The sequence below is a fragment of the Scyliorhinus torazame genome, chromosome 2 (genome assembly GCF_047496885.1).
Source record: "Scyliorhinus torazame isolate Kashiwa2021f chromosome 2, sScyTor2.1, whole genome shotgun sequence".
Taxonomy (NCBI): domain Eukaryota; kingdom Metazoa; phylum Chordata; class Chondrichthyes; order Carcharhiniformes; family Scyliorhinidae; genus Scyliorhinus; species Scyliorhinus torazame.
Genome location: NC_092708.1, coordinates 28,105,788 through 28,126,759, shown reverse-complemented (window position 1 = coordinate 28,126,759; position 20,972 = coordinate 28,105,788). Strand labels below are relative to the sequence as shown.

At 55.8% G+C, this 20,972-nt stretch overlaps 1 protein-coding gene across 3 annotated transcripts in view; it reads right to left on the bottom strand.

The window, feature by feature from the left end:
• sema5ba (sema domain, seven thrombospondin repeats (type 1 and type 1-like), transmembrane domain (TM) and short cytoplasmic domain, (semaphorin) 5Ba) overlaps positions 1-20,972 on the bottom strand; it is a 563,950-nt gene that overhangs the window by 189,840 nt on the left and 353,138 nt on the right. For all 3 annotated transcript variants that reach the window (XM_072469924.1, XM_072469907.1, XM_072469915.1), the window contains 2 exons: positions 13,505-13,648; positions 2,509-2,656 (listed from right to left, as the gene is read on the bottom strand). In XM_072469924.1, coding sequence (XP_072326025.1) covers positions 2,509-2,656; positions 13,505-13,648 — 292 coding nt within the window. The remainder of the gene's footprint in view (positions 1-2,508; positions 2,657-13,504; positions 13,649-20,972) is intronic.

Sequence of the window (20,972 nt, the reverse complement as noted above, 5' to 3'; positions counted from 1 at the left end):
CGCCTCTCTGACTGCCCGGTGGCAAGTTTTGCTGGAGTGGCGGTCGGCATCGCCACCGGGGGTAGCGGCATGGTTGGGTGTACGGCTTCCTGCGATTAGAGAAGATAAAGTGTGAGTTAAGGCAGGCATTGTCAAACTCGGTGGCGCGACCCGCGGGTGGGTCGCGGGCGGGTGTCGGGAGGGTCGCAGAGCCGTCCGTCGCGGCGCTCCCGATCGCGCAATCTGTGCGCAACAGCCACAGCAGCCGGCTGTTAAAAACGCAGGCTGCGAGCGGCCTTCAAAATGGGCGCGAACATGTAAACAAAATGTGGCCGCACTGCGCATGCGTGCCAGATCATCGGCGTGCATGTGCAAAGCTATACGTATGCACGCACAGGTGCGGCCGCTTTTTGTTTTAAACACTCACAGCATTTTTGTTTTACAAGTTCGGGGAGGTTTTATTCATTTATTTTAGCCATTTTTATTTATTTTCAGAACCTCGACGGCCTTCACGACGGCGTGAACACTCTGCCTCCATTTCGGAGAATCCCGCCCCATTTCTTCCATTTTTGTCAGCAGCAAACAAGGTAAGGGAAAATGGTGGGTCGCACAGGTCAGCCGGCGTGGGTCGCGAAGGTCGGCCGGCGCGGTTCGAGAAGGTCGGCCGGGTTGGGTCCCGAAGGTTTGCCGGTTGGTAAAAATGAGTCCCCAGAAAAAAAGTTTGAAGAACACGGAGTTAAGGGGCTCTTCAGGGGGGTTTGAGAAAAGGTGGGGGATGTTTGTGACCGTGTTTGAGGAGCTGCTCATCGTGGGGGAGGGGGGTGAAAATGGGGAAAAATCTGTACAGACTGTATAGTTGATTTTGGGAAGTATGTCTCCCGGGGTGTTTGCTCGCTGTAACCTGTTCTGATACATGTTTGTAATAAAATACATTTTGAAAAAAAACTAAGATATTGGATTGTAAATCTTTTAGAATAAAAAAAACATGCTGTTCTATAAATAAGATTGTAAGAACTATATCTAGATGGTTTTTAAGTCTGCTTATACGTAATTTGTGTGCAAACAGATTCCAGCCCCCCTCAAGGGGTAAAAGTCAAAATAAACTGAAAAAAGATCATGGTAATAATATCCCCAAAGAAAGGGTCCCAATTGTATCAAACTGTCTCCACTCAGGATTCTTTGCTAACCAACCCAGCACATTTTGACAACTGATTCATTTTGGAATTCTGCAAGGATTTCCTTCTTTTTTTCTCACAGTGTAGTAAAGGTTTCCCAGAGCAGATGTTTGGATTTAATATTGACATCCCTACATGTCACTTTCACTTTCAGTGAGGAGGCGCAGGGATTTCTAACCTGAAACCTTCCCGTTCCGGCCCAGCACAACGCTGGCCACCAGGGGGCGCGTCGGCCGCCAGTGACTGCGTCGGAGCTCGAGATATCTGTTACGATCCACGCGGGAATGGACATGCAACACACGGAGCTCTCAGATGAGAGATGAAGACCCGTGTGAAGTGTAGATCCCTGACCAGGGAAGGCAATCAGGAACTAAGAGCAAGGACACCAAAGTCCCCGCCTCCCCCCCCCCCCCCCGAAGCCCGTCCACCATCTACAAGGCACAAGTCAGGAGTGTAATGGAACACTCTCCACTTGCCTGGATGAATGCAGCTCCAAACGACACTCAAGAAGCTCAACACCATCCTCGGACAAAGCAGCCCCGCTTGATTGGCACACCATTCAACACCCTCAACATCCATCCCATCCACCACCGACGCACAATGGCAGCCATGTGTACCATCTCCAAGAATACTGCATTTCAGAGGGCTGAACCATGCTGCTCTGGATCTGGAGTCAAACGAAGGCCAGACCAGGTAAGGACGGCAGATTTCCTTCACTAAAGGGCATTTGTCAACCAGATGGGTTTTTTCAACAATTGACGCTAATTTCATGGTCACCATTACGGAGGCTAGCTTTGGATTCCAGATTGAATTTAAATTCCATCGGCTCCCTAAACAGTGATGACGTTCCCAAAGTGCTTCTTTTGCCATAAAGAGCTATGAAATGTCCTAAGATCACGAGGGACACTCTATAAACGCAGGTCTTTATCCCTTTGTCCCATGGGCGTGATTCCCTTGCCTACCCGCGGCAGGAGGCGTTCTGCCGTTGACCGGCGGTGGCATCTTCTGGTCTCGCCGCTGTCAACGGAATGTCCCATTGAATCCACCCACGGCGCCGGGGACCCCATGGCGGGGTGCGCCATCGGTGGGACTGGAAGATCCCACCGGCATGAACAAGCTGGAAGATCTCGCCCAATGGTCCACTTTCTTGACGGGTCATTCTGGACACCTAGCTCATTGCTTGATCCTTGAAGACCTGGGTATTGACGATCGGGGCAGTTTGGAATTTAGCCAACCAGGTCTGGCTCATCAGGGGCAGTGGGGAGGTTGTGCCAGTGGGTGGGAGGGTATTCCCGACGCTGACAGATCGGATACTTTCTCCCGGCTTCCTATGGATGACAACATTTGCACAAACCTCCGTACAACCCGGGCAGGTATTGCCATTCTCACAGCTCCTCTGTCGGGAATGCATGCCTCCACCACAATCAGCGCTGCATCGGGTCCATGGGCCCCAGCTGGACCAGAACATGGGGAGCGGGCAAACTGCGTTCTCATTGCAAAATCTGAAACGAAAGGAGCCAGCTTTAGCGGAGGCCAATTACCAGAGCGTAAAGAAGATTTTATAACCTCGATCCTTCGCGGGATGCAGGGGGTGCATGCACTGCTCAGTGCGGGACTGGATAACACAGACCTGGGAGCTTAAATACCAGCAACGGCATCTCCCAGACCTGTCCTTCTGCTGCCCTTGCCCTCCCAATTGGTGGGCGTGGCAGGTCTGGGAGGTGGTGCATCCCCACTAGGTTCCGCTCTGAGTCGCGCCATCCCAACTTGGACACAGAACGGAGGTTCCTTCACGGTCACTGGGTCACAACCTGGAATGCCATCCCCAACATCGCTCTGGGTGCAGTGAAACCACATGGACTATCGTGGTTAATGAAGGCGGCTCAAGGGCAATTAGGGATGGGCAACAGGTGCTGGCCGAGCCAGCGACGCCCACATCCTGAACATGAATTAGGAGACAAAAAAATGAGTGCGCTGGACATCAACCAGAGGATCGCACCCACCATCGACGCAGGCCGTCGAAGATACAACCGTGGCCGAGGTACGGAGGATGGATGGGAGCATGTCCAATCACCACCCAGCATGCTCGGAAAGGGGCGGCACAGTGGCACAGTGCTCAGCACTGCTGCCTCACAGCTCCAGGGTCCCAGGTTCGATTCTCGGCTGGGTGACTGTGCGGAGTCTGCACGTTCTCCCCGTGTCTGCGTGGGTTTCCTCCGGGTGCTCCGGTTTCCCCCCACAGTCCAAAGATGTGCAGGCTGGGAGGATTGGCCGTGATAAGCTGCCCTTAGGGTGGTGTTTCAGGAATAGGGCAGAGGATTGGGCCTAGACCGGGTGGTATCTTGAAGGGTTGGTGCAGAAAAGATGGGCTGAATGGCTCCTTCTTCACCGGAGGGATTCTATAATTCTTCTTCGAATAAGTGGTTAGCAAGCGCAGCAATTTTACATTTTTCCTGATCATATGTTTCCCATCTCTCTGCGTCCGACACGATATATCATTCACACCTCATCAAATTAGCATAAATGGATGGAATGTTTCAAAGCCAGTCAGACAGCTCTTAGATCCACTCTTAGAAACGCAAAGTACTGCAGATACTGGAAATCTCTCCTCCACTCCTCCGCCTCCTCCTCTCTCTCCACCCTCTCCTCTCTCTCTACCCCCTCCTCTCTCTCCTCCCCCTCCTCTCTCTCCACCCCCTCCTCTCTCTCTACCCCCTCCTCTCTCTCCTCCCCCTCCTCTCTCTCCACCCCCTCCTCTCTCTCTACCCCCTCCTCTCTCTCCTCCCCCTCCCCTCTCTCCACCCCCCCTCTCTCTCCTCCCCTCCACTCTCTCCTCCCCCTCCTCTCTCTCCACCCCCTCCTCTCTCTCCACCCCCTCCTCTCTCTCCTCCCCCTCCTCTCTCTCTCCTCCTCCTCTCTCTCCACCCCCTCCTCTCTCTCCTCCCCTCCACTCTCTCTCCTCCCCCTCCACACTCTCTCCTCCCCTCCTCTCTCTCTATCCCCCTCCACTCTCTCCTCCCCCTCCTCTCTCTCTATCCCCCTCCTCTCGCTCCCCTCCACTCTCTCCCCTCCCCTCCACACTCTCTCCTCCCCCTCCACTCTCTCCCCTCCCCTCCACACTCTCTCCTCCCCCTCCACACTCTCTCCTCCCTCTCCTCTCTCTCCACACTCTCTCCTCCCCTCCACTCACTCTCCTACCCCTCCACACTCTCTCCTCCCCCTCCTCTCTCTCCACACTCTCTCCTCCCCCTCCTCTCTCTCTATTCCCCTCCTCTCTCTCCTCCCCTCCACTCTCTCTCCTCCCCCTCCTCCCCCTCCACACTCTCTCCACCCCCTCCTCTCTCTCCACACTCTCTCCTCCCCCTCCTCTCTCTCTATTCCCCTCCTCTCTCCTCCCCCTCCACACTCTCTCCTCCCCCTCCTTTCTCTCCACACTCTCTCCTCCCCCTCCTTTCTCTCTATTCCCCTCCACTCTCTCCTCCCCTCCACTCTCTCTCCTCCCCCTCCTCCCCCTCCACACTCTCTCCTCCCCTCCTCTCTCTCTATCCCCCTCCACTCTCTCCTCACCCTCCCCTCTCTCTATCCCCTTCCTCTCGCTCCCCTCCACTCTCGCTCCTCCCTCTCCACTCTCGCTCCTCCCCCTCCACTCTCTCCTCCCCCTCCACTCTCGCTATTCCCCTCCTCTCTCTCCTCCCCCTCCACTCTTTCCTCCCCTCCACTCTCTCTCCTCCCCCTCCTCCCCCTCCACACTCTCTCCTCCACCTCCACTCTCTCCTCCCCATCCACTCTCTCCTCCCCCTCCACTCTCTCTCCTCCCCGTCCCCTCTCTCCTCCCCCTCCACTCTCTCTCTCTCCCCCTCCTATCTCTCTATCCCCCTCCACTCTATCCCTATCCCCCTCCTCACTCTCTATCCCCTCCTCTCTCTCTAACCTTTCTACCCTCTCTCTATCCCCCTCCTCTCTCTCCCCCTCCTCTCTCTCTATCCCCGTCCTCTCTCTCTCTCCCCCTCTATCTCCTCCCCCTCCTCTCTCTCTATCCCCCCCTCTCTCTCTCTACCCCCTCCTATCTCTCTATCCCCCTCCACTCTATCCCTATCCCACTCCTCACTCTCTATCCCCTCCTCTCTCTCTATCCTTTCCACCCTCTCTCTATCCCCCTCCACTCTCTCTTCTCCCCCTCCACTCTCTCTCTATCCCACTCCTCTCTCTCGAACCCCCTCCTCTCTCTCTATCCCCCTCCTCTCTCTCTCTCCCCCTCCTCTCTCTTCTCCCCCTCCACTCTCTCTCTACTCCCCTCCACTCTCTCTCCGCCCCCTCCTCTCTCTCTATCCCCCTCCTCTCTCTCTCTATCCCCCTCCACTCTCTCTCCTCCCCCTCCTCTCTCTATATCTCCCTCCTTTCTCTCGCTACCCCCCTCCTCTCTCTCTATCCCCCTACACTCTATCCCTATCCCCTCCTCACTCTCTATCCCCTCCTCTCTCTCTCGCCCCCTCTCTCTCCTCCCCCTCCTCTCTCTCTCTCTATCCCCCTCCTCTCGCTCTCTATCCCCCTCCTCTCGCTCTCTTCCCCTTCATTCTCTCTCCGCCTCCTCCTCTCTCTCCATCCCCCTCCTCTCTCTCTCCTCCCCCTCCACTCTCTCTCCTCCCCCTCCTCTCTTGCTCTCCCCCTCCTCTCTCTCTCTCCCCCTCCACTCTCTCTCCTCCCCCTCCTCTCTCTCTATTCCCCTCCTCTCTCTCTAACCCCCTCCTCTCTCTCTATCCCCCCCCTTTCTCTCTCTCCTCCTCCTCTCTCTCCTCCCCCTTCACTCTCTCTATCCCCCTCCTCTCTCTCTCCCCCTCCACTCTCTCTAACCCCCTCCTCTCTCTCTCTCCCCCTCCACTCTCTCCTCCCCCTCCTCTCTCTCTACCCCCCTTCTCTCTCTCTCCCCCTCCTCTCTCTCTCCCCTCCTCCCCTCCACTCTCTCTACCCCCTCCTCTCTCTCTCCCCCTCCACTCTCTCTCTATTCCTCTCCTCTCTCTCTCCCCCTCCACTCTCTCCTCCCCCTCGTCTCTCTCTCTATCCCCCTTTCTCTCTCCTCCTCCTCCTCTCTCTCCTCCCCCTCCTCTCTCTCTCTCCCGCTCCTCTTTCTCTGCCCCCTCCTCTCTCTCCTCCCCTCCACTCTCTCTCTATCCCCCTCCTCTCTCTCTCTCCCCTCCACTCTCTCCTCCCCTTCCTCTCTCTCTCCTCCCCTCCACTCTCTCTCTATCCCCTTCCTCTCTCTCTCCTCCGCCTTCACTCTCTCTCTATCCACCTCCTCTCTCTCTCCATCCCCCTCCTGTCTCTCCCCCTCCTCTCTCTCCTCCCCCTCCACTCTCTCCTCCCCTCCACTCTCTCTATCCCCTCCTCTCTCTCTCCTTCCCTCCACTCTCTCCTCCCCCTCCACTCTCTCCTCCCCCTCCACGTTCTCTCTATCCCCCTCCACTCTCTCTATTCCCTTCCTCTCTCTCTATCCCCCTCCTCTCTCTCTCTCCCCCTCCACTCTCTCTTTTCCCCTCCTCTCTCTCTATCCCCCTCCTCTCTCTCTCTCCCTCCTCTCTCACTCCCCCTCCTCTCTCTCTCCCTCCACTCTCTGACTCCCCCTCCTCTCTCTCTAGCCCCTCCACTCTCTCTTCTCTCCCTCCACTCTCTCTAACCCCTTCACTCTCTCTCCTCCCCCTCCACTCTCTCTATCCCCCTCCTCTCTCTCCTCCCCTCCACTCTCTCTCTCTAAATCCCTCCACTCTCTCTATCCCCCTCCACCCTCTCTCTATCCCCCTCCACTCTCTCTTCTCCCCTCCACTCTCTCTCTATCCCCCTCCTCTCTCTAACCCCCTCCTCTCTCTCTATCCCCCTCCTCTCTCTCTCTCCCCCTCCTCTCTCTTCTCCCCCTCCACTCTCTCTCTATTCCCCTCCACTCTCTCTCCACCCCCTCCTCTCTCTATCCCCTCCTCTCTCTCTCTATCCCCCTACACTCTCTCTCCTCCCCCTCCTCTCTCTCTATCTCCCTCCTTTCTCTCGCTACCCCCCTCCTCTCTCTCTATCCCCCTCCACTCTATCCCTATCCCCTCCTCACTTTCTATCCCCTCCTCTCTCTCTCGCCCCCTCTCTCTCCTCCCCCTCCTCTCTCTCTCTATCCCCCTCCTCTCGCTCTCTATCCCCCTCCTCTCGCTCTCTTCCCCTCCACTCTCTCTCCGCCCCCTCCTCTCTCTCCATCCCCCTCCTCTCTCTCTCCTCCCCCTCCACTCTCTCTCCTCCCCCTCCTCTCTCTCTCTCCCCTCCTCTCTCTCTCTCCCCCTCCTCTCTCTCCCCCCCCTCCACTCTCTCTATCCCCCTCCTCTCTCTCTCTCCCCCTCCACTCTCTCTCCTCCGCTCCTCTCTCTCTATCCCCCTCCTCTCTCTCTAACCCCCTCCTCTCTCTCTATCTCCCTCCTTTCTCTCTCTCCTCCTCCTCTCTCTCCTCCCCTTCACTCTCTCTCTACCCCCTCCTCTCTCTCTCCCCCTCCACTCTCTCTAACCCCCTCCTCTCTCTCTCTCCCCCTCCACTCTCTCCTCCCCCTCGTCTCTCTCTCTATCCCCCTTTCTCTCTCCTCCTCCTCCTCTCTCTCCTCCCCCTCCTCTCTCTCTCTCCCGCTCCTCTTTCTCTGCCCCCTCCTCTCTCTCCTCCCCTCCACTCTCTCTCTATCCCCCTCCTCTCTCTCTCTCCCCTCCACTCTCTCCTCCCCTTCCTCTCTCTCTCCTCCCCTCCACTCTCTCTCTATCCCCTTCCTCTCTCTCTCCTCCCCCTTCACTCTCTCTCTATCCACCTCCTCTCTCTCTCCATCCCCCTCCTGTCTCTCCCCCTCCTCTCTCTCCTCCCCCTCCACTCTCTCCTCCCCTCCACTCTCTCTATCCCCTCCTCTCTCTCTCCTTCCCTCCACTCTCTCCTCCCCCTCCACTCTCTCCTCCCCCTCCACGTTCTCTCTAACCCCCTCCACTCTCTCTATTCCCTTCCTCTCTCTCTATCCCCCTCCTCTCTCTCTCTCCCCCTCCACTCTCTCTTTTCCCCTCCTCTCTCTCTATCCCCCTCCTCTCTCTCTCTCCCTCCTCTCTCACTCCCCCTCCTCTCTCTCTCCCTCCACTCTCTGACTCCCCCTCCTCTCTCTCTAGCCCCTCCACTCTCTCTTCTCTCCCTCCACTCTCTCTAACCCCTTCACTCTCTCTCCTCCCCCTCCACTCTCTCTATCCCCCTCCTCTCTCTCCTCCCCTCCACTCTCTCTCTCTATATCCCTCCACTCTCTCTATCCCCCTCCACCCTCTCTCTATCCCCCTCCACTCTCTCTTCTCCCCTCCACTCTCTCTCTATCCCCCTCCTCTCTCTAACCCCCTCCTCTCTCTCTATCCCCCTCCTCTCTCTCTCTCCCCCTCCTCTCTCTTCTCCCCCTCCACTCTCTCTCTATTCCCCTCCACTCTCTCTCCACCCCCTCCTCTCTCTATCCCCTCCTCTCTCTCTCTATCCCCCTCCACTCTCTCTCCTCCCCCTCCTCTCTCTCTATCTCCCTCCTTTCTCTCGCTACCCCCCTCCTCTCTCTCTATCCCCCTCCACTCTATCCCTATCCCCTCCTCACTTTCTATCCCCTCCTCTCTCTCTCGCCCCCTCTCTCTCCTCCCCCTCGTCTCTCTCTCTATCCCCCTTTCTCTCTCCTCCTCCTCCTCTCTCTCCTCCCCCTCCTCTCTCTCTCTCCCGCTCCTCTTTCTCTGCCCCCTCCTCTCTCTCCTCCCCTCCACTCTCTCTCTATCCCCCTCCTCTCTCTCTCTCCCCTCCACTCTCTCCTCCCCTTCCTCTCTCTCTCCTCCCCTCCACTCTCTCTCTATCCCCTTCCTCTCTCTCTCCTCCGCCTTCACTCTCTCTCTATCCACCTCCTCTCTCTCTCCATCCCCCTCCTGTCTCTCCCCCTCCTCTCTCTCCTCCCCCTCCACTCTCTCCTCCCCTCCACTCTCTCTATCCCCTCCTCTCTCTCTCCTTCCCTCCACTCTCTCCTCCCCCTCCACTCTCTCCTCCCCCTCCACGTTCTCTCTATCCCCCTCCACTCTCTCTATTCCCTTCCTCTCTCTCTATCCCCCTCCTCTCTCTCTCTCCCCCTCCACTCTCTCTTTTCCCCTCCTCTCTCTCTATCCCCCTCCTCTCTCTCTCTCCCTCCTCTCTCACTCCCCCTCCTCTCTCTCTCCCTCCACTCTCTGACTCCCCCTCCTCTCTCTCTAGCCCCTCCACTCTCTCTTCTCTCCCTCCACTCTCTCTAACCCCTTCACTCTCTCTCCTCCCCCTCCACTCTCTCTATCCCCCTCCTCTCTCTCCCCCCCTCCACTCTCTCTCTCTATATCCCTCCACTCTCTCTATCCCCCTCCACCCTCTCTCTATCCCCCTCCACTCTCTCTTCTCCCCTCCACTCTCTCTCTATCCCCCTCCTCTCTCTAACCCCCTCCTCTCTCTCTATCCCCCTCCTCTCTCTCTCTCCCCCTCCTCTCTCTTCTCCCCCTCCACTCTCTCTCTATTCCCCTCCACTCTCTCTCCACCCCCTCCTCTCTCTATCCCCTCCTCTCTCTCTCTATCCCCCTACACTCTCTCTCCTCCCCCTCCTCTCTCTCTATCTCCCTCCTTTCTCTCGCTACCCCCTCCTCTCTCTCTATCCCCCTCCACTCTATCCCTATCCCCTCCTCACTTTCTATCCCCTCCTCTCTCTCTCGCCCCCTCTCTCTCCTCCCCCTCCTCTCTCTCTCTATCCCCCTCCTCTCGCTCTCTATCCCCCTCCTCTCGCTCTCTTCCCCTCCACTCTCTCTCCGCCCCCTCCTCTCTCTCCATCCCCCTCCTCTCTCTCTCCTCCCCCTCCACTCTCTCTCCTCCCCCTCCTCTCTCTCTCTCCCCTCCTCTCTCTCTCTCCCCCTCCTCTCTCTCCCCCCCCCTCCACTCTCTCTATCCCCCTCCTCTCTCTCTCTCCCCCTCCACTCTCTCTCCTCCGCTCCTCTCTCTCTATCCCCCTCCTCTCTCTCTAACCCCCTCCTCTCTCTCTATCCCCCTCCTTTCTCTCTCTCCTCCTCCTCTCTCTCCTCCCCCTTCACTCTCTCTCTACCCCCTCCTCTCTCTCTCCCCCTCCACTCTCTCTAACCCCCTCCTCTCTCTCTCTCCCCCTCCACTCTCTCCTCCCCCTCGTCTCTCTCTCTATCCCCCTTTCTCTCTCCTCCTCCTCCTCTCTCTCCTCCCCCTCCTCTCTCTCTCTCCCGCTCCTCTTTCTCTGCCCCCTCCTCTCTCTCCTCCCCTCCACTCTCTCTCTATCCCCCTCCTCTCTCTCTCTCCCCTCCACTCTCTCCTCCCCTTCCTCTCTCTCTCCTCGCCTCCACTCTCTCTCTATCCCCTTCCTCTCTCTCTCCTCCCCCTTCACTCTCTCTCTATCCACCTCCTCTCTCTCTCCATCCCCCTCCTGTCTCTCCCCCTCCTCTCTCTCCTCCCCCTCCACTCTCTCCTCCCCTCCACTCTCTCTATCCCCTCCTCTCTCTCTCCTTCCCTCCACTCTCTCCTCCCCCTCCACGTTCTCTCTATCCCCCTCCACTCTCTCTATTCCCTTCCTCTCTCTCTATCCCCCTCCTCTCTCTCTCTCCCCCTCCACTCTCTCTTTTCCCCTCCTCTCTCTCTATCCCCCTCCTCTCTCTCTCTCCCTCCTCTCTCACTACCCCTCCTCTCTCTCTCCCTCCACTCTCTGACTCCCCCTCCTCTCTCTCTAGCCCCTCCACTCTCTCTTCTCTCCCTCCACTCTCTCTAACCCCTTCACTCTCTCTCCTCCCCCTCCACTCTCTCTATCCCCCTCCTCTCTCTCCTCCCCTCCACTCTCTCTCTCTATATCCCTCCACTCTCTCTATCCCCCTCCACCCTCTCTCTATCCCCCTCCACTCTCTCTTCTCCCCTCCACTCTCTCTCTATCCCCCTCCTCTCTCTAACCCCCTCCTCTCTCTCTATCCCCCTCCTCTCTCTCTCTCCCCCTCCTCTCTCTTCTCCCCCTCCACTCTCTCTCTATTCCCCTCCACTCTCTCTCCACCCCCTCCTCTCTCTATCCCCTCCTCTCTCTCTCTATCCCCCTCCACTCTCTCTCCTCCCCCTCCTCTCTCTCTATCTCCCTCCTTTCTCTCGCTACCCCCCTCCTCTCTCTCTATCCCCCTCCACTCTATCCCTATCCCCTCCTCACTTTCTATCCCCTCCTCTCTCTCTCGCCCCCTCTCTCTCCTCCCCCTCCTCTCTCTCTCTATCCCCCTCCTCTCGCTCTCTATCCCCCTCCTCTCGCTCTCTTCCCCTCCACTCTCTCTCCGCCCCCTCCTCTCTCTCCATCCCCCTCCTCTCTCTCTCCTCCCCCTCCACTCTCTCTCCTCCCCCTCCTCTCTCTCTCTCCCCTCCTCTCTCTCTCTCCCCCTCCTCTCTCTCCCCCCCCTCCACTCTCTCTATCCCCCTCCTCTCTCTCTCTCCCCCTCCACTCTCTCTCCTCCCCCTCCTCTATCTCTATCCCCCTCCTCTCTCTCTAACCCCCTCCTCTCTCTCTATCCCCCTCCTTTCTCTCTCTCCTCCTCCTCTCTCTCCTCCCCCTTCACTCTCTCTCTACCCCCTCCTCTCTCTCTCCCCCTCCACTCTCTCTAACCCCCTCCTCTCTCTCTCTCCCCCTCCACTCTCTCCTCCCCCTCCTCTCTCTCTATCCCCCTCCTCTCTCTCTCCCCCTCCTCTCTCTCTCCCCTCCTCCCCTCCACTCTCTCTACCCCCCTCCTCTCTCTCGCCTCCCCCTCCACTCTCTCTCCTCCCCCTCCTCTCTCTCTCTCCCCTCCTCTCTCTCTCTCCCCCTCCTCTCTCTCCCCCCCCTCCACTCTCTCTATCCCCCTCCTCTCTCTCTCTCCCCCTCCACTCTCTCTCCTCCCCCTCCTCTCTCTCTATCCCCCTCCTCTCTCTCTAACCCCCTCCTCTCTCTCTATCCCCCTCCTTTCTCTCTCTCCTCCTCCTCTCTCTCCTCCCCCTTCACTCTCTCTCTACCCCCTCCTCTCTCTCTCCCCCTCCACTCTCTCTAACCCCCTCCTCTCTCTCTCTAACCCCCTCCTCTCTCTCTCTCCCCCTCCACTCTCTCCTCCCCCTCCTCTCTCTCTATCCCCCTCCTCTCTCTCTCCCCCTCCTCTCTCTCTCCCCTCCTCCCCTCCACTCTCTCTACCCCCCTCCTCTCTCTCTCCCCCTCCACTCTCTCCTCCCCCTCATCTCTCTCTCTATCCCCCTTCCTCTCTCTCTCCTCCTCCTCCTCTCTCTCCTCCCCCTCCTCTCTCTCTCTCCTGCTCCTCTTTCTCTGCCCCCTCCTCTCTCTCCTCCCCTCCACTCTCTCTCTATCCCCCTCCTCTCTCTCTCTCCCCTCCACTCTCTCCTCCCCCTCCTCTCTCTCTATCCCCTTCCTCTCTCTCTCCTCCCCTCCACTCTCTCTCTATCCCCTTCCTCTCTCTCTCCTCCCCCTTCACTCTCTCTCTATCCACCTCCTCTCTCTCTCCATCCCCCTCCTGTCTCTCCCCCTCCTCTCTCTCCTCCCCCTCCACTCTCTCCTCCCCTCCACTCTCTCTATCCCCTCCTCTCTCTCTCCTTCCCTCCACTCGCTCCTCCCCCTCCACTCTCTCCTCCCCCTCCACTTTCTATCCCCCTCCTCTCTCTCCTCCCCTCCACTCTCTCTCTCTATATCCCTCCACTCTCTCTATCCCCCTCCACCCTCTCTCTATCCCCCGCCACCGTCTCTTTATCCCCCTCCACTCTCTATTCCCCTCCACTCTCTCTATTACCCCCTCCTCTCTATCCCCCCCTACTTCTCAATTACCCTCCTCCTCTCTCTATCCTGCTCTCTTTTCTCTTTTCCCTTCATCTCTCTTCCCCCCTCTCTCTCTCTTCCCCCTCCTCTCTCTCTCCCTATCCTGCTCTCTCTTTATCTCTTTCCCAACTCTCTGTTTACCCCCTCCTCACTCTCTTTCCCCCTCTCTCTTTCAACCTCCTCCCTCTGTTACGCCTTCCCTCTCTCGCTCTCTCTTCCCCTCTTCCCTCTCCTTCCCACCTCTTTCTCGCTTTCTCCTTCATCTCCCCCCCCCCCCCCTTTTTCTTTTCTCTTTCTTAGCCAAGAGCAAGAGTGAGTGCCTCCAGGGCAGGAGGGGAAGTCTGGACATGCATCCAATGTCAGGAATGGAAAAGTGGTTGATTAAGGCAAAAATATAAGCCTAACCCCTGACCAAAACATTCATTCTCCTTTCTCGAGAAATATAAGACTTCAATTGGGGAAGAGGCAATGGGAATGTGGGAAGCTTACCTCTCTTCCCTGCTCTGACCCACACAGACTCGTCCTCCGTAGCGGGGTGTGGGATTACTGCAGGAGCGCTGGCGAACCTGAAAGCCGATTCCACACGTTGTACTGCACGGTGCCCAGGAAGACCACAGAGTCCATCCACCGTTCCTTCATACAAAAACAACACAACGGTAAAGAGTCACCATTAGACAGACGGACTTCAACAAGAAGCCAAGAACCCGCTAAGAGCGGGAGTGACAAAAAGGCGATCATTTTTTTCCCCCTCTGTCATGGGAGGTGGGCATCACTGGGCTGGGCCAGCATCTGTTGCCCATCTCTAACTGCCCTTGAAATGAGTGGCTTGCTGGGCCACCCCGGAGGGCAGCTAAGGGCCAACCACATTGCTACGAGTCTGGAATCAGATCGGTGCCAGCCCAGGGTAAGGACGGCAGATTTCCTTCCCTAAATGGGCCTTAGTGAACCCGACTTACAAAAATTAATCACAGTTCCAGACGCTCACCATTACTGACGATAGCTTGAAATTCCAGATTTATTCATTGGAATTTAAATTCCACCAGCTGCCGTGGTGGGATTTGAACCCATGTCCCCAAAGTATTAGCCTGGACCACGGACTAGTCCACTGATATTGCCACTACACCACCATCTCCTCAAACAAAGGGCAGCACGGTAGCCTTGTGGCTAGCACAATTACTTCACAGCTCCAGGGTCCCAGGTTCGATTCCGGCTTGGGTCACTGTCTGTGCGGAGTCTGCACGTCCTCCCCGTGTGTGCGTGGGTTTCCTCCGAGTGCTCCGGTTTCCTCCCACGGTCCAAAGATGTGCAGGTTAGGTGGATTGGCCATGATAAATTGCCCTTAGGTTAGGTGGGGTTACGGGGATAGGGTGGAGGTGTTGACCTTGGGTAGGGTGCTCTTTCCAAGAGCCGGTGTGGACTCGATGGGCCAAATGGCCTCCTTCTGCACTGTAAATTCTATGATTTAGAATATTCAAAGACGCTGTTCCACCAACATTTCAACAAGCGATTTCCAAAGACTCTCAATCTTCTGAGAGAAAATATTTTGCGTCAACTCCATTTTAAATGGGTGACCCCTACTTTCAAACAGTGACCCCTAGTTCTAGATTCTCCCACAAGAGGAAACATTCTCTCCGCATCCACCCTGTCAAGACCTTCAGGATTATATATGTTTCAATCAAGTCGCCTATCACTCTTCCAAACTCCAGCAGATACAAGGCGAGCCTCTCCAACTTTTCCCCATTGAACAACGCACCCATTCCAGATGTTAGTCTGGTAAACCTTTTCTAAACTGCTCCCAATGCATTTACATCCTTCCTTAAATAAGGTGGCCAAAAGGGTGCACAGTACTCCAGATGTGGTCTCACTAGTCCCCCTGTACAATTGAAACATAACTTCCCTACCTTTGTATTCAATTCCCATCGCATTAAATGATAACATTCTATCAGCTTTCTTAATTACTTGCTGTGCCTGCATATTGTGATTCATGCACTAGGTCACCCAGATCCCTCTGCATCTCAGAGCTCTGCAATCTCTAATCATTTTAATCTTCCTGCCAAAGTCGGCAATTTCTCATCAGCCCACATTGTACTCCATTTACCAGGGCCGGGATTCTCGCCTACCCGGCGGGGCGGGGGTCCCGGCGGGATGGAGTGGCATGAACCGCTCCGGCGTCGGGCCGCCCCATAGGTGCGGATTTCTCCACACCTTTAGGGGCCAAGCCCTCACCTTGAGGAGCTAGGTCCGCGCCGCTGGACGGCGGGAAAAGCCTTTGGCGCCACGCCAGTCGGGGCCGAAGGGACTGCGCCGGGCAGCGGAAGTCCGCGCATGTGCGGGAGCGTCAGCGGCTGCTGATGTCATCCCTGCGCATGCGCAGGGGGGGGGGGGGTCACTTCCGCATCGGCCATCGTGGAGGCTGTGGCCGAGGTGGAAGGAAACGTGTGCCCCCACGGCACATGCCCGCCTGCGGATCGCTGGGCCCCGATCGCGGGCCAGGCCACCGTGGGGCCACCCCCCGGGGCCAGATCACGCCGCCAGGACCCCGGAGCCCGCCGGCGCCGCCAGTCCCGCCGGTAAGGGAGGTGGTTTAATTCACGCCGGCAGGACTGGCATGACAGCAGCGGGACTTCGGCCCATCGTGGGCCGGAGAATCGCCGGGAGGGGCCCGCCAACCGGCGCGGGGCGATTCACGCCCACGCCAAATTTTCGGTGCCAGAGAATTCGGCGGCCGGCAGGGACGGAATTCACGCCGCCCCCTGGCGATTCTCCGACCCGGCGGGGGGTCGGAGAATCCAGCCCCAGATCTTTGTCACTCATTTAACCTATCCATGTCTTTTTATCCCAATGTCCTGTTTACAACTTGCTTCCCTACCTATCTTTGAATGGTCAGCAACCATCCTTTCAATCCCTTTATCCAAGTCATTTCCACAAATTGGAAACAGTTGAGAGGTCCAGCACTGATCGCTGTGGCACACAGCTCGTTACATCATGCCAACCTTAAAAAAGACCAGTAGTCGTGGCGAGTGGTTAAGGCGATGGACGAGAAATCCATTGGGGTTTCCCCGCACAGGTTTGAATCCTGCCGACTACGCATCTTCGTTTATGGGTGGCTCAGTGGATAGCACTGTTGCTTCACAGCGCCAGGGTCCCAGGTTCGATACCCGGCTTGGGTCACTGTCTGTGCGGAGTCTGCACGTTCTCCCCGTGTCTGCGTGAGTTTCCTCCGGGCCCTCCGGTTTCCGACCACAAGCCCCGAAAGACGAGCTTGATGGGTTGATTGGACATTCTGAATTCTCCCTGTGTGTACCCGAACAGGCGCCAGAATGCGGCAACTCGGGGATTTTCACAGTAACTTCATTGCAGACACGGGGAGAACATGCAGACTCCGCACAGACGGTGACCCAAGCCGGGAACCGAACCTGGGACCCTGGCGCTGTGAAGCCACAGTGCTAACCACTGTGCTACCTTGCCGCCCATATGCAGTGTTTTAAGGGATTTCTTTTGCTCTGCCTGATCTTTGGTGCCGTTCTTTTATTTGAATGGGTGAGTTTTAGGAGCTTCTTGTTTTTTAAATTATTCTTCGTCGTAGCCCCTTTAAGAAGGCAGATGAAAGGGGGCTAAGGAGCTCCATTCTGCGGTTTACAGTTTACAAAGCCGCACCACAGCTACCCCCACTCCCCCAATGCGCCAGGGGGGCTCACCGGAACTGGCAACTGTGCCCGACCTCAAAAACGTTTTCTCCCTGCGTCTGAAATTGGTGACTTCTTGAAAATAAAAACTATGCGCGGTCACAAATCTTGACCAAAGTTCGAGGTGATATCTTCTGGTTGAGATGTTAACCCAGTGAGTGGGCCGCATGAGTGGCTCTCCGTCATCTCGGTGGGCCGCAAGATCGAAATCGGGCTTGTCCACGAACCATGGCCCCATGAATACGATTCAATATTCGCCGAATATTTCATAAGTTACAGCAAATGCTTCAGCATTTATATATTAACAGAACTGCCATCAACTTCAAATGGTGAAAACAAAATGAATATTTACACTTTGGATACAGAGGGAGCTCTCACAGTCGGTGTTCTGAGCAATCAACGCCCACCTCACTTCACTCGCCCTCGCTTTACGTGCAAATCACTTCAGTCAAACCGGTAGGAAAAAAGCTACGCGGACGGAAAGCAGCGGAATGTGGCAACGGTCAACAAAATGTCTCATGGGCCGCACTCATTTCCCTGATGGGCCACACGTGGCGGCACTGTGGCTAGCACTGCTGCCTCACAGCTCCAGGGACCAGGGCCTTGAGTGACTGTGCGGAGTCTGCATGTTCTCCCCGTGTCTGCGTGGGTTTCCTCCGGGTGCTCCAGGTTCCCCCCGCACACCAAAGATGTGCAGGTTAGGTGGGGTTACGGCGATAGGGCGGGTGAGTGGGCCTGGGTGACTCTCTTTCAGAGGGTCAGTGCAGACTTGACAGGTATGGTCTATGTTTAGGCTCACAATCTGTATGCCTGACACACGCACGTAAGCGTGCACACACATACACCATACACACATGCATAATAATAATCTTTATTGTCACAAGTAGGCTAACATTGCAATGAAGTTACTGTGAAAAGCCCCTAGTCGCCACATTCCGCCGCCTGTTCGGGTGCACAGAGGGAGAATTCAGAATGTCCAATCCGCCTAACCTGCACATCTTTGGGGACTTGTGGGAGGAAACCGGAGCACCCGGAGGAAACCCGTGCACACACGGGGAGAACGTGCAGACTCCGCACAGACAGAGACCCAAGCGGGAATCGAACCTGGGACATTGGAGCTTTGAAGCAACAGTGCTACCCACTGTGCTACCGCCCTTTCAGCACCCCCCCCCCCCCACCACACTCTTTTGAGTGAGGGGGGGCCTGAAAAAAACGTTTTAAAAAATAAATTTAGAGTACCCAATTATTTGTTTTTTCCAATTAAGGGCCAATGTAGCGTGGCCAATCCACCTAACCTGCACATCTTAGGGTTGTGGGGGTGAGACCCACGCAGACACGGGTCGAATGTGCAAACTCCACACGGACAGTGACCCAGGGCCAGGATTTGAACCTGGGTCCTCAGCATTAAGTGCTAACCAGTGCGCCACATGCCGCCCTGACCCTCCCCCAATCTTGAGGAGGCCCCCGGGAACCCCCATCTCATCCTGGCAAGGCCACCCTGGGCCCAACCCCTGGCAGTGCCAACCTGGCACCTGGACAGCTTGGCAGTGCTCCTGGCACCTTTCCAGAGTGGCACTGCCAGGATGGACCGGTGGCACTACGAGTCTGTTGGGTTGGCTGTGCGAGGGTGCCAACTTCCCCTGTCTCTGACCACGCAGGCCAAGGTGCCTTTACGACTGGGCAACATGGTGTAGACCAGAGCTAAACGTTGAATTGGGAAGGTCGGTGAGTCCCGGGAGCCGAGTGAATGTGGCGTCTGGGTATTTAATTGAGCTACAAGACTCATTTAAATATTCAGAACGCGGCGGGCGGAGTAAGATGGGTGACCCGCGATCAGCCCAGTGCGGAGCCCGATTTGGGGCGCGCGAGCCATTCACCCATTCTGCCAGGATCCGAGTTGGGCAGAACGGGATCGTTGAATTGCGCCCTCCATGTCTCTTCTAGGTTGCCCACCGCTGTGTTAAACTGAGGCTCCATCTGCTCTCTCAGGTGGGTGTAAAGATCTGCACCCTAATTCAAAGAAGAACAGGGGAATTCTCTCTTCCAATGCCCTGGAAAATATTTATCCCTCAACCAACATCACTGGGAAAAAATAGGATCTGGTTGTTAGGTCGCAGCTGTTTGTGGGAGCTTGCTGTGCTCAAAACTGGCCACTGGGTCCCCTACATCACAAGAGTGACTGCACTTCTAAAAAGGTACTTCATTGACTGTGAAGTGCTTCGGGACATCCTGAGATTGTGCAAGCTGCTTTGATAAGCGTGATTATTCGAACAATCAGCAGCGCCAGCCAAGGCAAACGTGCCTCCTCTGGAGGGCGCAAGTCTGCCTCCACATGGCAAAAAAAAACACATCCCTTATCAGGCTCTCTAAGAACCGCCCGCACAATCTCTTCAGATGCCTGCACTCCCGACAGTTTATCAATCACCGTCCCAAAAATAAAGCCAGTCGCTCAATAGAACATGGCGGGATAACCCAAAGGTAGATTTCCCAGTAAGATGCCGTTGCCTGCCAACGCAAAGGCTCCAATCCGCCTTCGCCAAGCTTATCTCAAGGAGATGGGAGGATAAAGGCTGAGAACTCCTTCAAGCAAAGCACAGCTGAGAGAGAAAGAGAGAGAGAGAGAGAGAGAGACAACAAACCTCATGTGTGTGAAGAAATACAACAGTTTTTGGCGAAGGATCAATCTGGGTAACGAAGAGATTTTAAGCTTCCTACCTCAGCGATTAATCCTTTTTTCATTTCTTTAACTGATCTTGTTACTGCTGCTACAAAGTAACATGGTCAGCAGCAGCCACAACACAATAATCACCAACAGATGCACAGTGTAGCATTAATTGAAGGTGACGGCAGTGTTTCCGACTGCCATCCTGCAGATAGAAAACATTTCAATTTGGAAGGAAAAGCCATATGGCATTTATTTTTCTTTCTCCCGAGCTGAGGCCTGGTGATTATCAATGAGGATATTTTACACCCTGTTTGGATGGTGTTCTTGTCTCCGATGATGACCCTGGGACACAAAACTGTCCAACTCTCCCAGTTGGCATCCTTCCTACTACCTACTCGAGTTCACGCGCAATTCCTTGTTCCCTGTATCCTGATTCACACCAAGTTCCGTTCACCCGTCACCCCAGTGTTTGATGAACCACATTGCCTCCTGATACAGCAACTCTATTCTGAACTACTCACCCCTCGGCTACAAATTACTCCATGGTCTCATCTCTCTCTACCGGCAATCTCTTTCAACCCTCTGAGATTGGCGTGCTCCTCCAATTCTGGCCTCTTGTACATCCCCCATTCTCATGGATGTAGCCATTGGGCCTTTAGAACATAGAACATGCAGTGCAGAAGGAGGCCATTCGGCCCATCGAGTCTGCACCGACCCACTTAAGCCCTCACTTCCACCCTATCCCCGGAACTCAATAACCCCTCCTAACCTTTATGGTCACTAAGGGCAATTTATCATGGCCAATCCACCTAACCTGCACGTCTTTGGACTGTGGGAGGAAACCGGAGCACCCGGAGGAAACCCACGCAGACACGGGGAGAACTCCGCACAGACAGTAACCCAGTGGGGAATCGAACCTGGGACCCTGGTGCTGTGAAGCCACAGTGCTATCCACTTGTGCTACCGTGCTGCCCTTTAGCTCCCAAGGCCTCAACTCTGGGATTGCCTCACTAAATCGTAAGTTCATAAGCTCATACGATATAGGAGCAGAATTAGGCCCATCGAGTCTGTTCCACCATTTGATCATGGCTGATCTCATCCTGGCATTAACTCCACCGTCCTGCCTGTTCTCCATAACCCTTCAACCCATTCCCAATTATAAATCTGTCTAACTCCTCCTTAAAGTTACTCACTGTCCCAGAATCCACCGTACTCTGGGGTAGCGAATTCCACAGATTCACAAAATTGAGGGGAGATAGATATAGGTCAGATGCCCGAGGTAGGTTCTTTACTCAGAGAGTAGTAAAGGCGTGGAATGCCCTGCCTGCAACAGTAGTGGACTCGCCAACACTTAAGGGCATTCAAATGGTCATTGGATAGACATATGGACGATAAGGGAATAGTGTAGATGGGCTTTAGAGTGGTTTCACAGGTCGGCGCAACATCGAGGGCCGAAGGGCCAGTATTGCGCTGTAATGTTCCATGTTCTTTGTTCTAAATTGCCCCTTAGTGTCCAAAAGGATAGGTGGGGTTACTGGAATAGGGCGTTGGGCCTGGGTGGGGTTTCTTTCAGAGGGTCGATACAGACTCGATGGGTCGAATGGCC